At 42.8% G+C, this 18,889-nt stretch overlaps 1 protein-coding gene across 1 annotated transcript in view; it reads right to left on the bottom strand.

The window, feature by feature from the left end:
* ABCA13 (ATP binding cassette subfamily A member 13) overlaps window positions 1-18,889 on the bottom strand; it is a 351,879-nt gene that overhangs the window by 37,732 nt on the left and 295,258 nt on the right. The window contains exons 52-53 of the mRNA XM_070368866.1: window positions 7,406-7,556; window positions 1,228-1,362 (exon numbers count right to left, since the gene is read on the bottom strand). Of these exons, the coding sequence (XP_070224967.1) occupies window positions 1,228-1,362; window positions 7,406-7,556 (286 nt within the window). The remainder of the gene's footprint in view (window positions 1-1,227; window positions 1,363-7,405; window positions 7,557-18,889) is intronic.

Here is an 18,889-nt window from a genome sequence, read left to right as displayed (position 1 = left end):
CACTGTTGTCAAGGACCACTTCAGATGAGGAGGAAACACGCACAGGACTTGTGAGTCCCCACCCAGGTCACCGCCCAAGCACGGGAGACCTAGCGAGCTGAGAGTGGGATCGAGGACCAAAGTCCCAGCCAATGCAGGATATGTGAGGCAAGGCTGAGCGGAGGATCCTGCTGAAGGCAGGGAACAGCCCCGCCGGGAACGCTTTAAGGCAAGCCAGACTCTCCTCTTGTAAGGAAAAGGCCTTCTGCAAACTGCAAAATCACACAAGCGTAAGCTTTGGTTACCCGGTTTCAGAAGATGGATTACACAGTCGTCTTTGATTCCAGACCTTGGGAAAAAGCAAGCTTAGTGCAAGTAAGAGGAGAATCCAGCTCAGATTCCAGAAGACACTCCACGATGGGGCCCTTTCTTCAAAGCAGGTCTTCTGAATCTCCCTTAAGTCCCCCCACTGAAACGCTGCCTCCACTGAACAAACAATAACAGGCAAAGAAAGGCTGTCTTTTATCTCCCATACTGTTTCCATGTTCCTCAGATGTCCTTTCAGTGCAAAACCCTGGGAGGTCCTTTAATGGTTAGAATCCAGTCTATGGCCCACAAATAATGACTTCTTTTTATTATTTAAATGATACTACTCTTAGCTATTTTTGAAATGCAAAACAATTGGCTCTGTTTATTGACACCTGGGCCACCTCTAACTCATGCTTCTATCCGCCAAACTGGATTAATTTCAGTGCCCATGTGGATTATAGGTGGCCCTGTCTCAGGTCCACTGTCTGTGCTCTGCTCTCCTGCTGGACGCCCTCCCCTCCCCCGCAGGTTCTTCCTTCCCCAAGACCCCCACCCTCAGATTCACCACAGAGTCCCTATAGCTCTGACCATCGTATCTGCAGGAGAAGACTTAAAGCAACAGGCCAGAGGACAGGCGTGCTTTGGATTTCAGATTACAAGTGGGCTCTGGTATTCTTTTAAAAATATTGTCTTTAGTGTTAAGATTTTATGGAATCTTCAATTGGATAAATAAAAAGGACTCCAAAGAGTCTGCTTTGTCTCAGTAAAATTCCAATGGTATTATAGATTCTGTTTGGAAAATGTTGATTCAGGGCAAAACATTTATTAGTTCAGAAATGTGACATTGCAAATTTTGAACATCCTCCCCGGAGGACCTCTGATAGATCAAAGCATTTTATTTGGAGACACTGGCATGTCACTGCTCCATCCACTACTCACCAGTAAGAGAAGGTCAGGTTTCCCCAGCAGGGCCAGGGCTGTGGACAGCTTCCTCTTGGTGCCCCCACTGTAGGTGGCCACGGGTTTGTCCACGTGGGCTTCTAGGTGGAGGCGTCTCACGAGGTCTCCAGCCACCTGGAAGAGAGGAGCTCTCTGTAAGGGCACCCCATTCACCAAGGGCCCCCCCGACACCTGTTTCTGGGCCTGGAGCCCTGCTGCCTCCTGCCCTGCCCACACCCACACTCAGCTCTGCTCCTGAACAACCCCCCATGACACAGGGATGCTGGGAATGAACAGGTAGGAGCCCCCCTGGACAAAGCTGGGTTTTTTGAGCCTATGAGTTACGGAATTGATGGCCAGAACCCTGAGCTCAGGTCTTAGACTCAGGGAGCAGCAAGGGCCATCAACGTGGGGTCCAGCGTGGGTCAGACACACTTCCATGCTGAGGTGAGCAAACACAGGTGAGCCAAGCAAGGACAAAGATGGAGCTGAGGGGGGCAAAACCTGAGGAGAGGAAGCTTCAGGGGACAGAGGAGCAAGCTGGAGACTTCAGTATGCCAAGAAAGGAAGACTCTTCCCCAGAGACTGCACTCCTGGTTCAGTTTAGAAAGAAGAAGAGTGGGTGTCCTGTTTATCTGCAACCACTGAGCACCCTCTGATCAGGTCCAGAGGATGCTGACTGCCTATCACCAGAGCACCTCCAGCCCCAGGGGCATCCCAGTCCCCGGTATTTCAGGTACGGTCACCACTCCTCTTCCCCCTCCACCTTGCAGCCCGTCACACTTTTATATCTCCTGAAAGCCCCAGATCCTTTCCTTCCCTCCCAGCAGAAAACAGCTTCCCCCCACCACCTTAGCTGCTTCACACGCTTTCTGTCTGATTCCTGGCTGTGGTGGCTCCTCTGGGGGCCAAGATGAAGAAACGTGTGCTTTCAACTATGCATGATTTTAAAATGTTGTAAACAATTTTATTTAACTCTTGTGATCCTAGAAGTATTAACATAGATTTGTTTCTTTCAATATCATCATGTAACTGAACTGGTCAAAATCGTACCTCAATTCAAACATCAGAGAAGTGGGAAAACCTCTGTAGGACTCTGGGGGTGAGCTAATAAGTGTGTGTTCTAAATAACCCAATAGAGCACAGTTTTAAACTCATACATACACTTTTTTTTTGATAAATGCATAAAAGTTGGGATAGTAATAATAACAGTGGTAATTGCAATGATGAAATATTAAGAACTTCTAAGACTAGGATAATATTTAGGCCACCCAATAAAAACTCCTTAACATAAACTGGGGCTTCCCCAATAACTCAGCAAAAAAATCCACCTGCAATGCAGGAGATCTGGGTCAGGAAGATCCCCTGGAGAAGGGAATGGCTACCTACTCCAGTATTCTTTCCTAGAAAATCCCACGGACAGAGGAGCCCGGTGGTCTACAGTCCATAGGGTTGCAAAGAGTCCGACAGGACAAAACAAGTAACATTTTCACTTTTCAAGATCAACTGCTATTTCACTTTATTTGTACAGCCTCAAAATGACCCAGAAAGAATTAAGAGTCTCCGTGACTGGTCTAGTTGTGAAACAGTTAATTCGAGGAGGTGAAGATTTCAAGGCCCCAGAGATTCCAGAGGATGGTCTTAAATCCCCTGAGATCTGGCAAAGAATAACATCTCAGCCAGTAGTTTGTTCATCTTGGAAATGCCATCATTTTCCCAGATGGGTTTAGAGGTACTATCCCTTTCCATAGCTCCAGTAAGTATAATAATTCCAATTAACACAAAGTGCCTGTGTGCTAAGTCGCTTCAGCTATTTCCAGCTCTTTGCAACCCCATGGACTGTAGCCCACCAGGTGCTTCTGTCCATGGGATTCTCCAGGCAAGAATATGGAGTGGGTTGCCATGTACTCATCCAGGGGATCTTCCTGACCCATGGGTTGAACTCCCATCTCTTACATCTCTTGCATTGGCAAGTGGGTTCTTTACCACTAGCACCACCTAGGAAGCCCCTAACATAAAGTAAATGAATGAAGTAAGTAAAAAGTTGTTCGAACAAAACAAATGATTCACAACAGACAGAAGTGTGAAAGGCAGTCCTGTGAGAGGGAGACAGAGATATGATGGCTGGAATCAGAGAGGGTCTTCCAGAGAATAAGACCAGTCCACAAGCAGACATTCACATAGAAAATGAAAGAAGACAGCCAAAGAGGCTTCTTGGAAGAAGAGGCTCTGTTCACGTGAAAAGGAGGAAACTGGGAAGGCAGAGTCTGCTGGGAAGCTTACTCCTCCTGGAAGGTGGTGCCACCAGCTGTGGGGCAGCTGGTGGGAAAATGATATTTTTAGGTTATTTTTAGATCCATAAAAATCGTACCAAAGAGACTGGAAATATACATATGTATCAGAAATAAATTTTATTTCATGCCCATTCTCCTTATTCATAGGCTCCTCTGTCCATGGAATTTTCCGGGCAAGAATACTGGAGTGGGTAGACATTCCCTTCTCCAGGGGCTCTTTCCAACCCAGAGATCGAATATGGGTCTCCTGCATTACAGGCAGATTCTTTATCATCTGAGCCAACAGGGAAGTTCATTTAAAGCCTAGCAAGACCTAAATGAAAGCTTATAAGCAGAAAAATGAAATAAGACAATCACAAAAGTACAGCCTGTTGCTGTAGAAAATGCACTCCTGGATAAGAGAACTTCTGAATAAGCCTACCAAACTGATACTGAGAGTTTTTATGAAATCAGGAAACATGTGTCATGCTTTTCCAATTTCACAAAAGGTTAAGCGTTGCAACCTTCAAATTCTGGACTGGTTAACCATAGCAAAGAATCCAGAATATACAGGAACAGACGTATTAGTTTGATCCACTTTCAGAATATCATGTTTTCAGAAAAATAACTGAAAATGGTCTAATAAGAAGTGTTTTGTTGCAGTCTTTCCTGCACTCAGTACTCTTGTCAAAATAATGGCAAAAGTAATGCCTTAGTCACTGTGGTTGCAAAATGCCATCTAAACACCAAAATGTCAATAGTTAATGGGATCTCTCTCCGCTGCTAGATATTTTCTTGGCATAAATTCTAGAAATTGTACTGCACTTAAGGCAAGAATTTGGGATTATTCACTTTATCGCCTCAATCTCTAATCATCTTTAACATATAATGGAACTTCTATAAATATTATTTGAATCAAAATAAATTGCCCAGAGATTCATACATCCATCCATTTGACTCCAAAGCCCAAATTTTTTCCACTAGCTTACGTGTCAATAACCACATTGAAATGTTTCATGAGATTAAAAGATCAAAATGAAGTGTTAAGTAGAAAAGGGGAGTGAAGGGCTTAAGGCAGAATGCCTTCTTTCTGATCCTCTCTCTATTTCCTTCTGGCCCCTGTCCCTCTTGTTTTATAACATCTAGCTCCTTCTAACAAAACTGGGAATAGAAGAAAACTTTGGGAGACAAGTGATATCTGTGCAGAAGATAAGTAGAAAGATGCAGTAGGGTTTTTCCCTGATTGGTGTTTGCCAGTATTAACAAAGAAGAGATGGCTAAGGGCCTACCCCATCTATTCCAGGGAAAATTAAAATACAGAAATCCCAGCTCCATCCCATTGGCAGTGTGGTTTGGTGTTTTGAATATGACTCTAACTCTGAAATTTTCTTACATGTGTCTCTAGCAATCCAGACCATGTTATAATCATTTTGTTATAACTTTACCTAAGTTTTTAAAAATTGGATTAACTGAATTCAGGCTCAGACATGGATACAGTCCAAAACTATGCAGTGTGGACAGTGGGGGAAAAAATTTAAATGATTACATCAGTCTGCTGAGCCTAAATTCAAGCTGAATGAAGACAGCATCCTTTTCTTACCAAATTGAACTTTTGGAAGGTCACGGAAATGGGTGATACAACCACACACTGGAGACCCCAAGCTGGACGTGAGCAAGGACCCTGGAGCACAGTGGCAGCACCAGGTGGGGGGATGCTTGGGGGCGGACCTTCCCCAGAACCAGAGGGGCTCTGCCTCCAGAATCACAGAAGACATAAGGGTGGGCATCGTGTGACAGCGAGGACAGCGAGAAGAGGGCCCAGTACAGCGCAGACACCAGGAAAGCCTCCTACCAGATCTGGGAGTCCTGAAACCCAGCACAGCTCCCCGTCAGAGGAGCCTTGCCATAACCTCATGAGGTTTCCCTCCTTCAGCCACTCACCAGGTGCGGAAATCCAGACTGAGCCATTCGGGGCACTGGAAACTCCGTCTGATCAGCCAGCCACCCAAATGTGCTGAGAACCCACACTTCGGAGCCAGTCCGTCTGCCCTCAAAACAAACCACCCACATTCCAGCCACTGGTTTGGGCGGCTTCCTATCCTGTGTTCAGTCACTAAGCCGTGTCCGACTGACTCTTTGAGACCCCATGGACTGCAGCACAGGAGGCTCCTCTGTCCTCTCTTTCCCAGAGTTTGCTCAAATTTATGTCCAATGAGTCAGTGATGCTATCTCACCATCTCATCCCACCATTTCTGAAATGAGGAATACACCCTGCACAGCTCCCATGGTGGTTGTAAAACAGAACAGTGCCTTGCCCACAATAAGAGAACTATTGTTTTCTGCTCTTTTATCAAAATTCCTTCTGGTCATGTAGTGATGAGTGCATTGGAACAGACAAGCCTCTTCTATATTTCACATATTTCTAAAATTTACAGGAGAGGGGAATTTGTCATCAGGGGAGCTAATTCCTCTCGGAACACATGTGCTGACATCTTAGAAACCTCTGAGTAAGCAGCTATTCTATCTGCAAAAATCACTTGCCATTTTATGAAAGAAATGAAGCCAGTTCCTAATTGGCGACCATTAAGATAACTTTTCTCTGTGGAGGCGCTCAGCACAGCGAGCTCGCAAGACAGCTGAGGGTCAGAAGCGATTGCTCTGGAAGACAGCAAGCTTCACTGTCTTAACAAGAATGCTTTCAAAGGGCGTGCTTCCCCCGCCTCCCCGGGACAACAGGGAAGCTAGCTTTGAGCGCTCGCCAAGCATCCACCTCTTTAATCAGAAACCAGCCATGGGAGCTGGCGGAGATGAACACCCATTAAAGGCTGAGCCAGCAACTAGCCCTGGATGTCAAGAGCTGCTTAAACTGTGGTGAGCAGGGTCCTTTGGGCAGACACGTGTCTTTGCTTTATTGAGATGGGAGGTGGGTGAGTGGACTAGCACCCCTCTAGGGACATGGAAAAATCTCATTCTGGTTTCACTTCAAGTCACAGAGCATAAGTAAGAAAGGAAGGCTGCGGCACGGCACGGCAGCACAGAGAATGAATTTTCATGGGCTGGTGAAGGAGATGGCTGTGGGTTTGTCTCCTGGGAACCCCAGGATTGCTCCATCTCCTGCAGAAGCTCATTGAAAATGCATCCCACACGCCCCTTATTTCTGCTCCAACTTCAGAATCTAGACAGGCAAGCAGCACCTCACACCCTCCACAGTGAGGTGCAGAAGAGGTAAAACCACTGCCAGTCTGAGGCCCCCTGGCCTGAGCTGTCAGTTAAGACTGTCAGCTCCGCCTCACTGGCCACAGCTGGAAGCGACAGAAGGGCAGCTGCTTCTGGTTCTCTCAGTGGCACCCACTCCCTCAGCCCCGAAGGGAAGGGGGACTCTGTGGCTCCCGCCACACATCTGCCCCCTGGACCCCCCAGAAAGGAGATGCAGAACCCTCCAGAAAGTTGCCCAGGCATGCGGCTGGCAGCCCCCTCAACAGGAAGTCATCCTTTCCATCCACCCACCAAATCCACACATGAGCTAAGTCCTTCTCCACAGGCCCTGGGATCCAAGTCTATGCTATTTGCTCTTCAGTATAAATTAACAGCCCACTAAATGTAAAAGATGCTTGGTGGGGGAGGGGGTCCTATAGAAAACAAGACTGCAGATGGATGTGGGCTTTTACTCCTACCCACGGCTTCTTCTCTGGGCAGGGACCTATTCTAAATATACATCATGAATATCTGTGTTAACTTCATATCTGTGTTAACTTCAGTGTGACAATATTGGAAATATATTTCAGGGACACTTAATCTGACACTGAGGATCCTCATCACAGGCTGAGAGAGCTGGCCTGGGACCCAGGTGTTGCCACGCACTCCTCTGCTGGTCCCTCTTTCAGGAAACCCCAGGAGGCTCTTACCTTGGGGATAGACTGCTTTGGAATCCCATGGAGGCAGCAGTAGTAGTGCAGGTGATCCCAGCCCGTCAGGAGCTCGTCCAGGGCGTCCTGCTGTGGACAGTAGCCAATGCGGATGCCAGCTGCACCAGCAAGAGACAGATTCACATCCTCTCTGCCAAGAGAAGAAGCAGCATACAGAGATCCAACTTCCTGGACAAACATCACCCATTTCTTAAAACCGGCTCACCGGTCACAAGCTTGTGGCAGTTTGTGCTGTATACTAAGCGCGTGCTAAGTGGTTCTTAGCAGTCGTGTCCAAGTCTTTGTGACCCTATGGGTTGCAGCCCTCCAGGCTCCTTTGTCCATGGGATTCTCCAGGCAAGAATACTGCAGTGGGTTGCCAAGCCCTCCTCCACGGGATCTTCCTGACCCAGGGATCAAACCCATATCCTTAGATCTTCTGACTTGACAGGCAGGCTCTTTACCACGAGCACCACCTGGGAAGCCCTGTTGCAGTTTGTCTAATTCAATTAGTTAACTTAGTATAAATGGGTTCAGTGAACTAGTAGCAGTCCATGTGTGGGTAGGACAGACCTAGCTCTAATGCCACGAATGCTCTGGATGTCAAAGAACAGGCATAAGGCATAGAGCTTCCCAGCATCATCTGGCTGCACATAAGGTTTGGTTTGTGCCCTCCAAGAGTCTGTTTCCCCAGTGGAACTTCTGTGATCAAATCCCACTGGCCTCCAAAGTCAAATTCCCTAGGGGTTTGGCAACAGTGCCTGCTGCTCCATAAATGGCCATCACAGCTATTATTCTCCCAACCAAAACAATTTATATGAACATCTAATAAATCCATGGTGAGGCTATCACTCAGTACCACATTTTTTTAAAATCACTTTTACAATAGCAATAATATATATCTGACTGAACATACAGAAAAATAGAGGCTAAAAGGAAAAATTCATGGTCTCAGCCCTCAGGTAATATCTACCATTGATATGCTCCTGCTAATCCTTTAAGTGTAGCAATGCTCCACGAGTACTTGCTGAGGATTATACAAAACTGTACTTACTCAAAGGAAAAGAGCTCCTGTTTTATCCTAATTTTATTATTAATAGATATTCATCATGGACCTTTTTAAACTACTCAAATGTGATCACATTTAACATGAAACACTGATGTCTTTCTACGCATTTTTACATAGACAGAATCATAAAGTCTATAAATTTTCCTGAGAACCCTTCAGAAAGGAAAATTTACAGTTTCAAAATGGAACATTATGTAAAGAAAAACTTGCTGAGAAATCATGACTACTACAGAAGCTGTTATGATCATCTTTCATTAAAAAAAAAAGTGAATCTAGTCATTCAATGACTAAAAAAGCAAAATGGATGTCTGAGGAGGCCTTAAAAATAGCTGTGAAAAGAAGAGAAGTGAAAAGCAAAGGAGAAAAGGAAAGATATACCCATTTGAATACAGAGTTCCAAAGAACAGAAAGGAGAGATAAGAAAGCCTTCTTCAGTGATCAGTGCAAAGAAATAGAGGAAAACAACAGAATGGGAAAGACTAGAGATCTCATCAAGAAAGTTAGACATACCAAGGGAACATTTCATGCAAAGATGGGCTCAATAAAGAACAGAAATGGTATGGACCTAACAGAAGCAGAAGATATTAAGAAGAGGTGGCAAGAACACACAGAAGAACTGTACAAAAAAGATCTTCATGACCCAGATAATCATGATGGTGTGATCATTGACCTAGAGCCAGACATCCTGGAATGCGAAGTCAAGTGGGCCTTAGAAAGCATCACTACGAACAAAGCTAGTGGAGGTGGTGGAATTCCAGTGGAGCTATTCCAAATCCTGAAAGATGATGCTGTGAAAGTGCTATACTCAATATGCCAGCAAATTTGGACAACTCAGCAGTGGCCACAGGACTGGAAAAGGTCAGTTTTCATTCCAATCCCAAATTAAGGCAATGCCAAAGAATGTTAAAACTACCATACAATTGTACTCATCTCACATGCTAGTAAAGTAATGTTCAAAATTCTCCATGTCAGGCTTCAATAATACATGAACCATGAACTTCCAGATGTTCAAGCTGGTTTTAGAAAAGGCAGAGGAACCAGAGATTAAACTGCCAACATCTGCTGGATCATCAAAAAAGCAAGAAAGTTCCAAAAAAACAGCTATTTCTGCTTTATTGACTATGCCAAAACCTTTGACTGTGTGGATCACAATAAACTGTGGAAAATTCTGAAAGGGATGGGAATACCAGAGCACCTGACCTGCCTCTTGAGAAACCTGTATGCAGGTCAGGAAGCAATAGTTAGAACTGGACATGAAACAACAGACTGGTTCCAAATAGGAAAAGGAGTACGTCAAGGCTGTATGTTGTCACCCTGCGTATTTAACTTCTATGCAGAGTACATCATGAGAAATGCTGGGCTGGAGGAAGCACAAGCTGGATTCAAGACTGCTGGGAGAAATATCAATAACCTCAGATACGCAGATGATACCACCCTTATGGAAGGGCGAAGAAGAACTAAAGAGCTTCTTGATGAAAGTGAAAGGAGAGTGAAAAAGGTGGTTTAAAGCTCAACATTCAGAAAACTAAGATCATGGCATCTGGTCCCATCACTTCATGGCAAATAGATGGGGAAACAGTGGAAACAGTGGCTGACCTTATTTTGGGGAGCTCCAAAATCACTGCAGATGGTGACTGCAGCCATGAAATAAAAGACACTTACTCCTTGGAAGAAAAGTTATGACCAACCTAGACAGGAGAAGGAAATGGCAACCCACTCCAGTGTTCTTGCCTGGAGAATCCCAGGGACAGAGGAGCCTGGTAGGAGGCCGTCTATGGGGTCGCACAGAGTCAGACACGACTGAAGTGACTTAGCAGGAGCAGACAGCATATTAAAAAGCAGAAACATTACTTTGCAAAACAAAGGTCCGTCTAGTCAAGGCTATGGTTTTTCAGTAGTCATGTATGGATGTGAGAGTTGGACCATAAAGAAAGCTGAGTGCCGAAAAATTGATGCTTTTGAACTGTGGTGCTGGAGAAGACTCTTGAGAGTCCCTTAGACTGCAAGGAGATCCAACCAGTCCATCCTAAAGGAAATCAGACCTGAATATTCATTGGAAGGACTGATGTTGAAGCTGAAACTCCAATACTTTGGCCACCTGATGCGAAGAACTGACTCATTTGAAAAGACTCTGATGCTGGGAAAGATTGAAGGCGAGAGAAGAAGGGGACGACAGAGGATGAGATGGTTGGATGGCATCACCGACTCAATGGACATGAGTTTGAGTAAACTCTGGGAGTTGGTGATGGACAGGGAGGCCTGGTGTGCTGCAGTCCATGGGGTCGCAAAGAGTTGGACATGACTACTGACTGAATGTTTTAATCTGTATTTAAGTGGTACAAGTACCTGGTAACAAGTAAACAATGCAAGAAAATTTGGTTTTGTGTAAAATTTTTCCCTAAATTTCAAATAGCAAAAATTTATTTCAGCCTGATTTTTGCTACTCTTTAGAAAATATGTTCATCTGTTCGATCACTCTTAGGAATTTTCTTTATCAGTGTATTTAAGAGATTTCACAAGACATACAGTGGTGTGTATCTTTTTCAGCAAATTTACTGGCATATTAGAATTTTTTATTTCAATATGTAACATCAGGTTTTGTTTTGAACCACTGCCTCTGGAAAAACTTCACTCAATAACTTTTTTCTATCCTCTTTTTATTTTTCATGGTGGTAAAAGACATTATACAAAATTTACCATTTTAGCCATTTTACATTTTAAGTATAAAATTTAGTGGAATATTAAAAGCATTCTATACACTCATCATTACTATTAACATCTAGTTCTAGAACATTTCCAATATCCTCAAAGGTAACCTCATAATTATTGATATATTTAAAATAAAGAAACAGAAACTTCAGTCAAACAAAGTTAGTTGAGGTGGCTCAGATGGTAAAAAATCTGTCTGCAATGTGGGAGACCCGGGTTCGATCCCTGCGTTGGAAAGATCCCCTGGAGAAGGGAATGGCTACTTACTCCAATATTCTTGCCTGGAGAATTCCATAGACAGAGGAGCCTGGTGGGCTACAGTCCATGGGGTCATGGACTCAGACATGACTAGGCGGCTAACATACATAGGAGACCAGCAGGGAGCTCTCAAGCCCTGTGACAGCGGCAGGGCCCACAGGCAGAGGGACCTCTCTTCTGGCCTGGACTCAGCCAATGGAAAGTCAGCTGCAGGCTCCTTGTTACTGCTCCACCCACCCTCCCTTCCATTCTATAAAAGCTTTCTTTTCTGCATTTTACAGGGGGACTTGCCAATGCATTGCCATGGTTGCAGACCCCAAATCATAATTTCTTTGATGATCCCCCAAACCCACCCTTGCTGGAAAAATAACCAGCAGTCTATTTATTCTATCTGTTTTAGATCAACATGCATGTATGAGTCATGCCCAGCCCCTCATCTTCTTTTTTAATCACCACTTTCCATTTTGTATATGTGAAAACTAAACCCTGCAAGGCACCGCTGCCTTGAACTGGCTACAGAACCAGTTCTAACACCTTTATGTGGCCCATACAAGTCTACCATTGTTTTCATTCTTTAACACTTTTGTACAAAGATAAATTGACAATATAAAAAAGGAAGAGAGGAGGTTATTACCTTTTTAACTAATCGGTTTAATTTTTAGAGTGGTTTAGGTTTATGGGAAAGTGGAATAGAAAGTACAGGAAGATGAAGGAGGTCACCTAGAATCACCCCCCTCCAATTATCATCTTCATTGCTATGGCACATTTGTTAAAACTGACTGATACTCCTATTAACAAATGTCCACAATCCACCCTGGGGCTTGCATTTTGAGTTGAACATGCTGTGGGCTTTGTCAGAGTCATGATGTCAGGTACCCACAGAAGCACACAGGTCAGCTTCACTGCCCTAAAGTCTGTGCTCAGCCTCTCCACCCCTCTCTCCATCTTCCCTGGAAATCACTTATCTTTCATTGTCTCCATAGCTCTGACTCTTATTACAGATCACCATAGAGTTGAAATTACACAGATATATAGTCCTTCCAGATGTGCTTGTTTTACTTAGTAATATGCATTTAAGTTTCTTCCACAACTTTTCATAGCTTAATACTGAACTGTACTCCTAAAAATTGTCACGATGGTGAAGTTTATGCTGTGTATGTTTTACAACAAATTTTTTAAAGATATGCAAATGGTATCCAAAAGCATTTTGGAGTGGCTATACTAGTATCAGACAAAATAAATTGTAGTATAAAACTTGATAGACACACAGGAAAGCACATAATAATAAAAGCCTCAATTCCTTGAGAAAATGTAACAAATATTAACATGTTTTTACCTTAGAACAGAGCCCCCTGAATACATGAGGAAAAAACTGACAGAAGTAAAGAAGAAACAATTTAACAATAAAAGTTGGAATCTTCAGAATATCACATCTGATAATGGATAGAAAAATCAGACAGAAAAATTAAGAAGGAAACAGAGAACCTGAACAACACTATAGCCAACTGGACCAAGAGACTTTTATAGAATTCCTCACCCACAACAGCAGATGGACATTCTTTTTCTGATGCTCTTAAAACATTTTCCAGATAAAATATTTGTGAGCTTATTAAAAAAATCAATATACGCTTTCTGACTACAATAGAATGAAATTAGAAATAGAAAAAGAAGGAAATTTGAGAGGACCACAAATATGTAAAATTTAAATGACATGCTCCCAAGAAAATGATATGCCAAAGAAGGAAAACTAGAAAATATTTTGAGATGACTAGAATAAATATAAAACATATAAAAATTTATGAGATTCATCTAAAGGAGTACATATAGGGAAAGAAACAGTTGCAATATATATATGAAAGAAAGTCAGTTTCAAAACAACAACCTAACATTCCCAGTAATAAATTAGAAAAAATCACAGCAAGCTAAATCTAAAGCAATCTGAAGGGAAAAATATAAAATCACAACAAAAAATGAATATGAAAAATTATAGGAAAATCAACAAAACAAAATGTTGGTTCTTTGAAAAAACACAAGAGGATCCACAGGCTAGACTGACCAAAGAAAAAGGAGAGAAGATTCAAATTACTGAAATCAAAATTAAAGAGGAGACATTAGTATTAAACTAAACAAGAGGCATTAGTATTAAACTTACAGAAATAAAAAAAATGTATAAGGGAATACTGTAAATATTGTACACCAACAAATTAGATCCATACCTCACCCCATATGTAAAAATCAACTCACAATTGATTAAAAAAAAACTTAAACATGGGAACCAAAATTATGACACTCCTAGAAGGAAACATATGCCTGAATCTTCCTGATCTTGGAGAAAGCAATAATTCCTAGATATGACACAAAAAGGATAAGCAACAATAGAAAAGACAGCATCTATCCAGACTCTATATGAAAAAAAAAAAAAAACTGTTAGAATGAATCACCAAATTCAGTAAAACTTCAGGACTCAAAATCAGTGTGTAATATATGAATTCTTTAAGTAGATGAGAGAAATCTTTTCACATTATATATTATATATCAAGTCATCACCATATGCACTTTAAACATATTTACATTTTATCAATTATACCACAATGAATCTGAAAAAATACAAAAAAGATAAATTGCATAAAACTGAAATTTATTTTTTTTGTTTCAAAACACTATCAAGACTATAAAAGATAACCCATGCAACTGGAGAAAGTTTTTGTAAATCATATATCTAATAATGGGCTGACTCTAGAATGTAAACAGCTCATACTACTCAGTAATTTTTAAAAAGTGACCCAATTTGAAAAATATTCAAAGGATCTGAATGTATATTTCTTCAAAGAAGATGTACTGCTGCTGCTGCTGCTAAGTCGCTTCAGTCGTGTCTGACTTTGTGTGACCCCACAGACGGCAGCCTACCAGGCTCCCCCATCCCTGGGATTCTCCAGGCAAGAACACTGGGGTGGGTTGCCATTTCCTTCTCCAAATAACCAATAAACATAGAAAAAGTTGTCAGCATCATTAGTCATTAGAGAAACACAAATCAAAGCCATAATAAAATACAGTTCACACCCCATGGGATGGCCATACTAAAAAACAAGAAACATGGTACATGTTGGTGAGGAGGTAGAGAAATCGGAACCCTCGTATATGACTACCAGGAATGGTGTAGCTGCTTTGGAAAACAGTTTGGCAGTTTCTCAAATGCTACGCTTAGATACCTAGCTATACAACCCAGTATTCCACTTCTGGTTATACACTCAATAGACCTGAATACATATGTCTGATAAAATATGTACATTAATGTTCATAGAAGCTTACTCATAATAACAAAACAAGCAGGGAACCAAATGTCCTTGAACTGATGAGTGGATAAACAAAATTTGAAAGACTCATACCATTAAGTACTGTTGTCATAAACAGGAGTGAAGGACCGACACAGGCTGCAACACAAACGAACCTTGGAAACACGCTAGGTGAGAGAAGCCAAACATAAAAGGCTATATGCTGTGTGAGTCCATTCTTACAGACGTCTGTAATAGGCAAATTCACAGAGACAGAGAGCAGACTGATAGCTGCCACAGGGAGGAGGGACAACAGGGAATGGCCACCTGAAAATGGGCATTTCCCTGGCAGTCCAGTGGTTAGGACTCTACCCTTCTACTGCAGGAGGCACAGGTTCGATTCCTAGTGGGGGAAATAAGATCCTCTTTGCCAAGCAGCATGGCGAAAAAAAAAGTGATGCAAATGATATGGAATTAGTAGAAATAGTTGCATAACTTTGTGAATTACTAAAAACCACCAAATTTCTACACTTAAAAGTATGAATTTTATGGTATATGAATCATAGAGCAAAACAGTTTGTCAGTAGCCACAAAGGCTGAAAACGCACATGCTCCCTGCAAACAGCCATGTTCCTTAATATGTATACAACTGGGATGCCTTATATGTTCCCCAACAAATGCAATGGTGCAAAGAGCTGACTCATTGGAAAAGACCCTGATGCTGGGAAAGACGGAGGGCAGGAGAAGAAGGCGGTGACAGGATGAGATGGCTGGATGGCATCATTGACTCAATGGACATGAGTTTGAGCAAATTCTGGGAGATAGTGAGGGACAGGGAAGCCTGGCATGCTGCAGCCTACGGGGTCACAATGAGTCGGACATGACTGAGCAACTCAACAACAATAAATGCTCACAACACGTCTCTGTTAATATTAACCAAGTGAACTACTGCAACACGTAACAACACGATGCATCTCACAAACACAACACTGCTGGAAAGGAGCCCCTCACCAAAGCATATGCTGTATCACTTCATGTCTATAAAGTTTTAAAACAGGAGAACTATAATCTAGGTGATAAAAGTCAGAACACTGCTTTAGTTTGGATGAGGGCTCTCGACTGAGTTCGTGATGGTGGTTTCTGGGTCCTGGCAAAGGTTAATTTCTTGCTTATGTGCTTATCTGGGTGGGCTAACATGATGAAAACCCACCACACCTTATACACTGAGAAGTTCTAGGTATTAAATATCTCAATGCAGTTTTAATTTAAAAAACTGTTGTACATGTTAATTTATAAGACTCCCTGGTGGCTCAGATAGTAAAGAATCCACCTGCAATGCCAGAGAACTGGGTTCAATGCCTGGGTTGGGAAGATACCCTGGAGTAGGGCATGGCAAGCCATTCTAGTATTCTTGCCTGGAGAATCCCCATGGACAGAGGAACCTGGTAGGCTACAGCCGGTGGGGTTGCAAAGAGTTGGACATGACTGAGTGACTAAGTACAGCACACAACACAATTTTTACTGTTTAAGAAGTGAAGTGAAGTGAAAGTCACTCAGTTGTGTCCGACTCTTTGCAACCCCATGTTCTATGTAGACCATGGAGTTCTCCAGGCCAGAATACTGGAGTGGGTATCCTTTCCCTTCTCCAAAGGATCTTTCCAACCCATGGACTGAACCCAGGTCTCCTACATAGCAGGCTGATTCTTTACCAGCTGAGCCACAAGGGAAGCCCAAGAATACTGAAGTGGGTTCAGTTCAGTTCAATTCAGTCATTCAGTAATGTCCAACTCTTTGTGACCCCATGGACTGCAGCATGCCAGGCCTCCCTGTCCATCACCAACTCCTGGAGTTTACCCAAACTCAGGTCCATTGAGTCAGTGATGCCATCCAACCATCTCATCCTCTGTCTTCCCTTTCTCTTCCTGCCTTCAATCTTTCCCAGCATCAGGGTCTTTTCTAATGAGTCAATTCTTCACATCAGGTGGCCAAAGTATTGGAGCTTCGGCTTCAGCATCAGTCCTTCTAATGAATATTCAGTACTGATTTCCTTTAGGATGGATTGGTTTGATCTCCTTGCAGTCCAAGGGACTCTCAAGAGTCTTCTCCAACACCACAGTTTAAAAGCATCAATTCTTCAGTATTCAGCTCTCTTTATAGTTCAACTCTCACATCCATACATGACTACTAGAAAAACCAGAGCTTTGACTAGATGGACCTTTGTCAGTAAAGTAATGTCTCTGCTTTTTAATATGCTGTCTAGCTTTTCTTCCAAGGATCATGGCTGGAGTCACCATCCGCAGTGATTTTGAAGCCCAAAAAAATAAAGTCTCTCACTGTTTCCACTATTTCCCCATCTATTTGCCATGAAGTGATGGGACCAGATGCCATGACCCTAGTTTTCTGAATGTTGAATTTTAAGCCAACTTTTTCACTCTCCTCTTTCACTTTCATCAAGAGACTCTTTAGTTCTTCTTCGCTTTCTGCCATAAGGGTGGTGTCATCTGCATATCTGTAGCCTATCCCTTCTCCAGCAGATCTTCCCAACCCAGAAATCTTACCCTAAGTTCTGCAGGAGTAAGTTTTCATGGTTTCCTGAAACAACTTTCCCCATCTCAAGTCTTTGACAATTTAACAATATAAAGCTTGTATGAATTTAAACATTCTGACCATTTAAAGAGATGGAATAGCTTTTTCAATTAACCTTTTCAATATTCAGTGGGCTTAGGACTTTCTGCCCACACCCTGCCTGTAACCCTCCAGTTGGTATCTTTGAATTTGGGAAAGTGGAAGTGTTAGTCACTCTGTCGTGTCTGACTCTTTGAGACCCTATGGACTGTAACCTACCAAGTTTCTAGTCCGTTGGATTCTCCCGGCAAGAATACTGGAATGAGTTGCCATGACCTTCTCCAGGGGATCTTCCTGACCCAGGGACTGAATTCATGTCTCTTACATCTACTGCATTGGCAGGTGGGTTCTTTACCACTAGTGCCAGTGTTGGTATCTCTGAACTTGGGAAGAGGTGAACAATTCAGAGTAAGTGAGTGATGGTGGGCTGGGGAGGCAGGGGTCCAGCCATGGAAAGAGTCTGGTCCTTTTTCTTTTCAGACTTACTCGTTACTTAGCCCAGTGACTGCAGCCTAATTTCTAGTCACACAGGACTGATAGCTTTTAACTAAGGACAAGATTTCACAATGGAGTGAGATAAAGTGCTTTTACCCTCTCCTTTTAGAGCAGGGTGTCTTCTGCCTGCTATGCGATTAAAATGTTTGCATTTGCTTTGAGTGAGAAGGAATCGCTTCCCTGCTCACATCTGGCACAGGATAGTTGTCAGTTCTATAGTTTTTATTATGAATTGGCATTCATCTCTGTGGGGCTCCTGAACCGCAGTGGAGCTAGTTGCTCAAACAGCATTAAAGACACATGAAGTCAAAGCATGTCAAGGTTTCCTTAGCTCTATCTCATTAGCTTAAATACCTGCTGCTTTGTAACTAGAAAACATTTTTTATCAAAATTTCGGGGGAAATAAGGCCTCGAAGAGATCAACCTGACACCTCAAGTTCAGCTTGAACATGACTCACTTTCAATGACATCAAGCTATAAACCAGAGACGGAGTGGGCACAGCCTTGTGAAAACATACATACAAATAAAATCATCTATACCATTTTTTCGGCCTTCCCAAGTAGTGCTACTGGTAAAGAACCCACCTGCCAATGCAGGAGACATAAGAGATGCAGGTTTGATCCCTGGGTCAGAAAGATCCCCTGGAGGAGGGCATGGCAACCCACTCCAGTATTCTTGCCTGGAGAATTCCATGGACAGAGGAGCCTGATGGGCTACTGTCCACTGTGTCATAAAGAACTGGACATGACTGAAGCAACTCAGTATACATGCACATACCATTTCTCTATATTCAACATCTAGATCTCATATGCAAAGCAGAAACAGTGATATGAATGGGGAAAGCAAACATATGAATGTCAAGGGGAAGGGGAGGATTGGATGAACTGGGAGATGGGATTGACATATATCCACTACTGATACTATGTATAAAATGGATAACCAGGGAGAACCTACTGTGTAGCTCAAGGATCTCTACTCAGTGCTCTGCGGTGACCTGAATGGAAAGGAAGTCCAAAAAAGAGGAGATACGTGTGTACGTATGGCTGACTCACCTT

The sequence above is a fragment of the Bos mutus genome, chromosome 4 (assembly GCF_027580195.1).
Source record: "Bos mutus isolate GX-2022 chromosome 4, NWIPB_WYAK_1.1, whole genome shotgun sequence".
NCBI lineage: Eukaryota > Metazoa > Chordata > Mammalia > Artiodactyla > Bovidae > Bos > Bos mutus.
The sequence above is the reverse complement of the archived record's forward strand: the minus strand, read 5'-3'. Positions and strand labels throughout refer to the sequence as shown.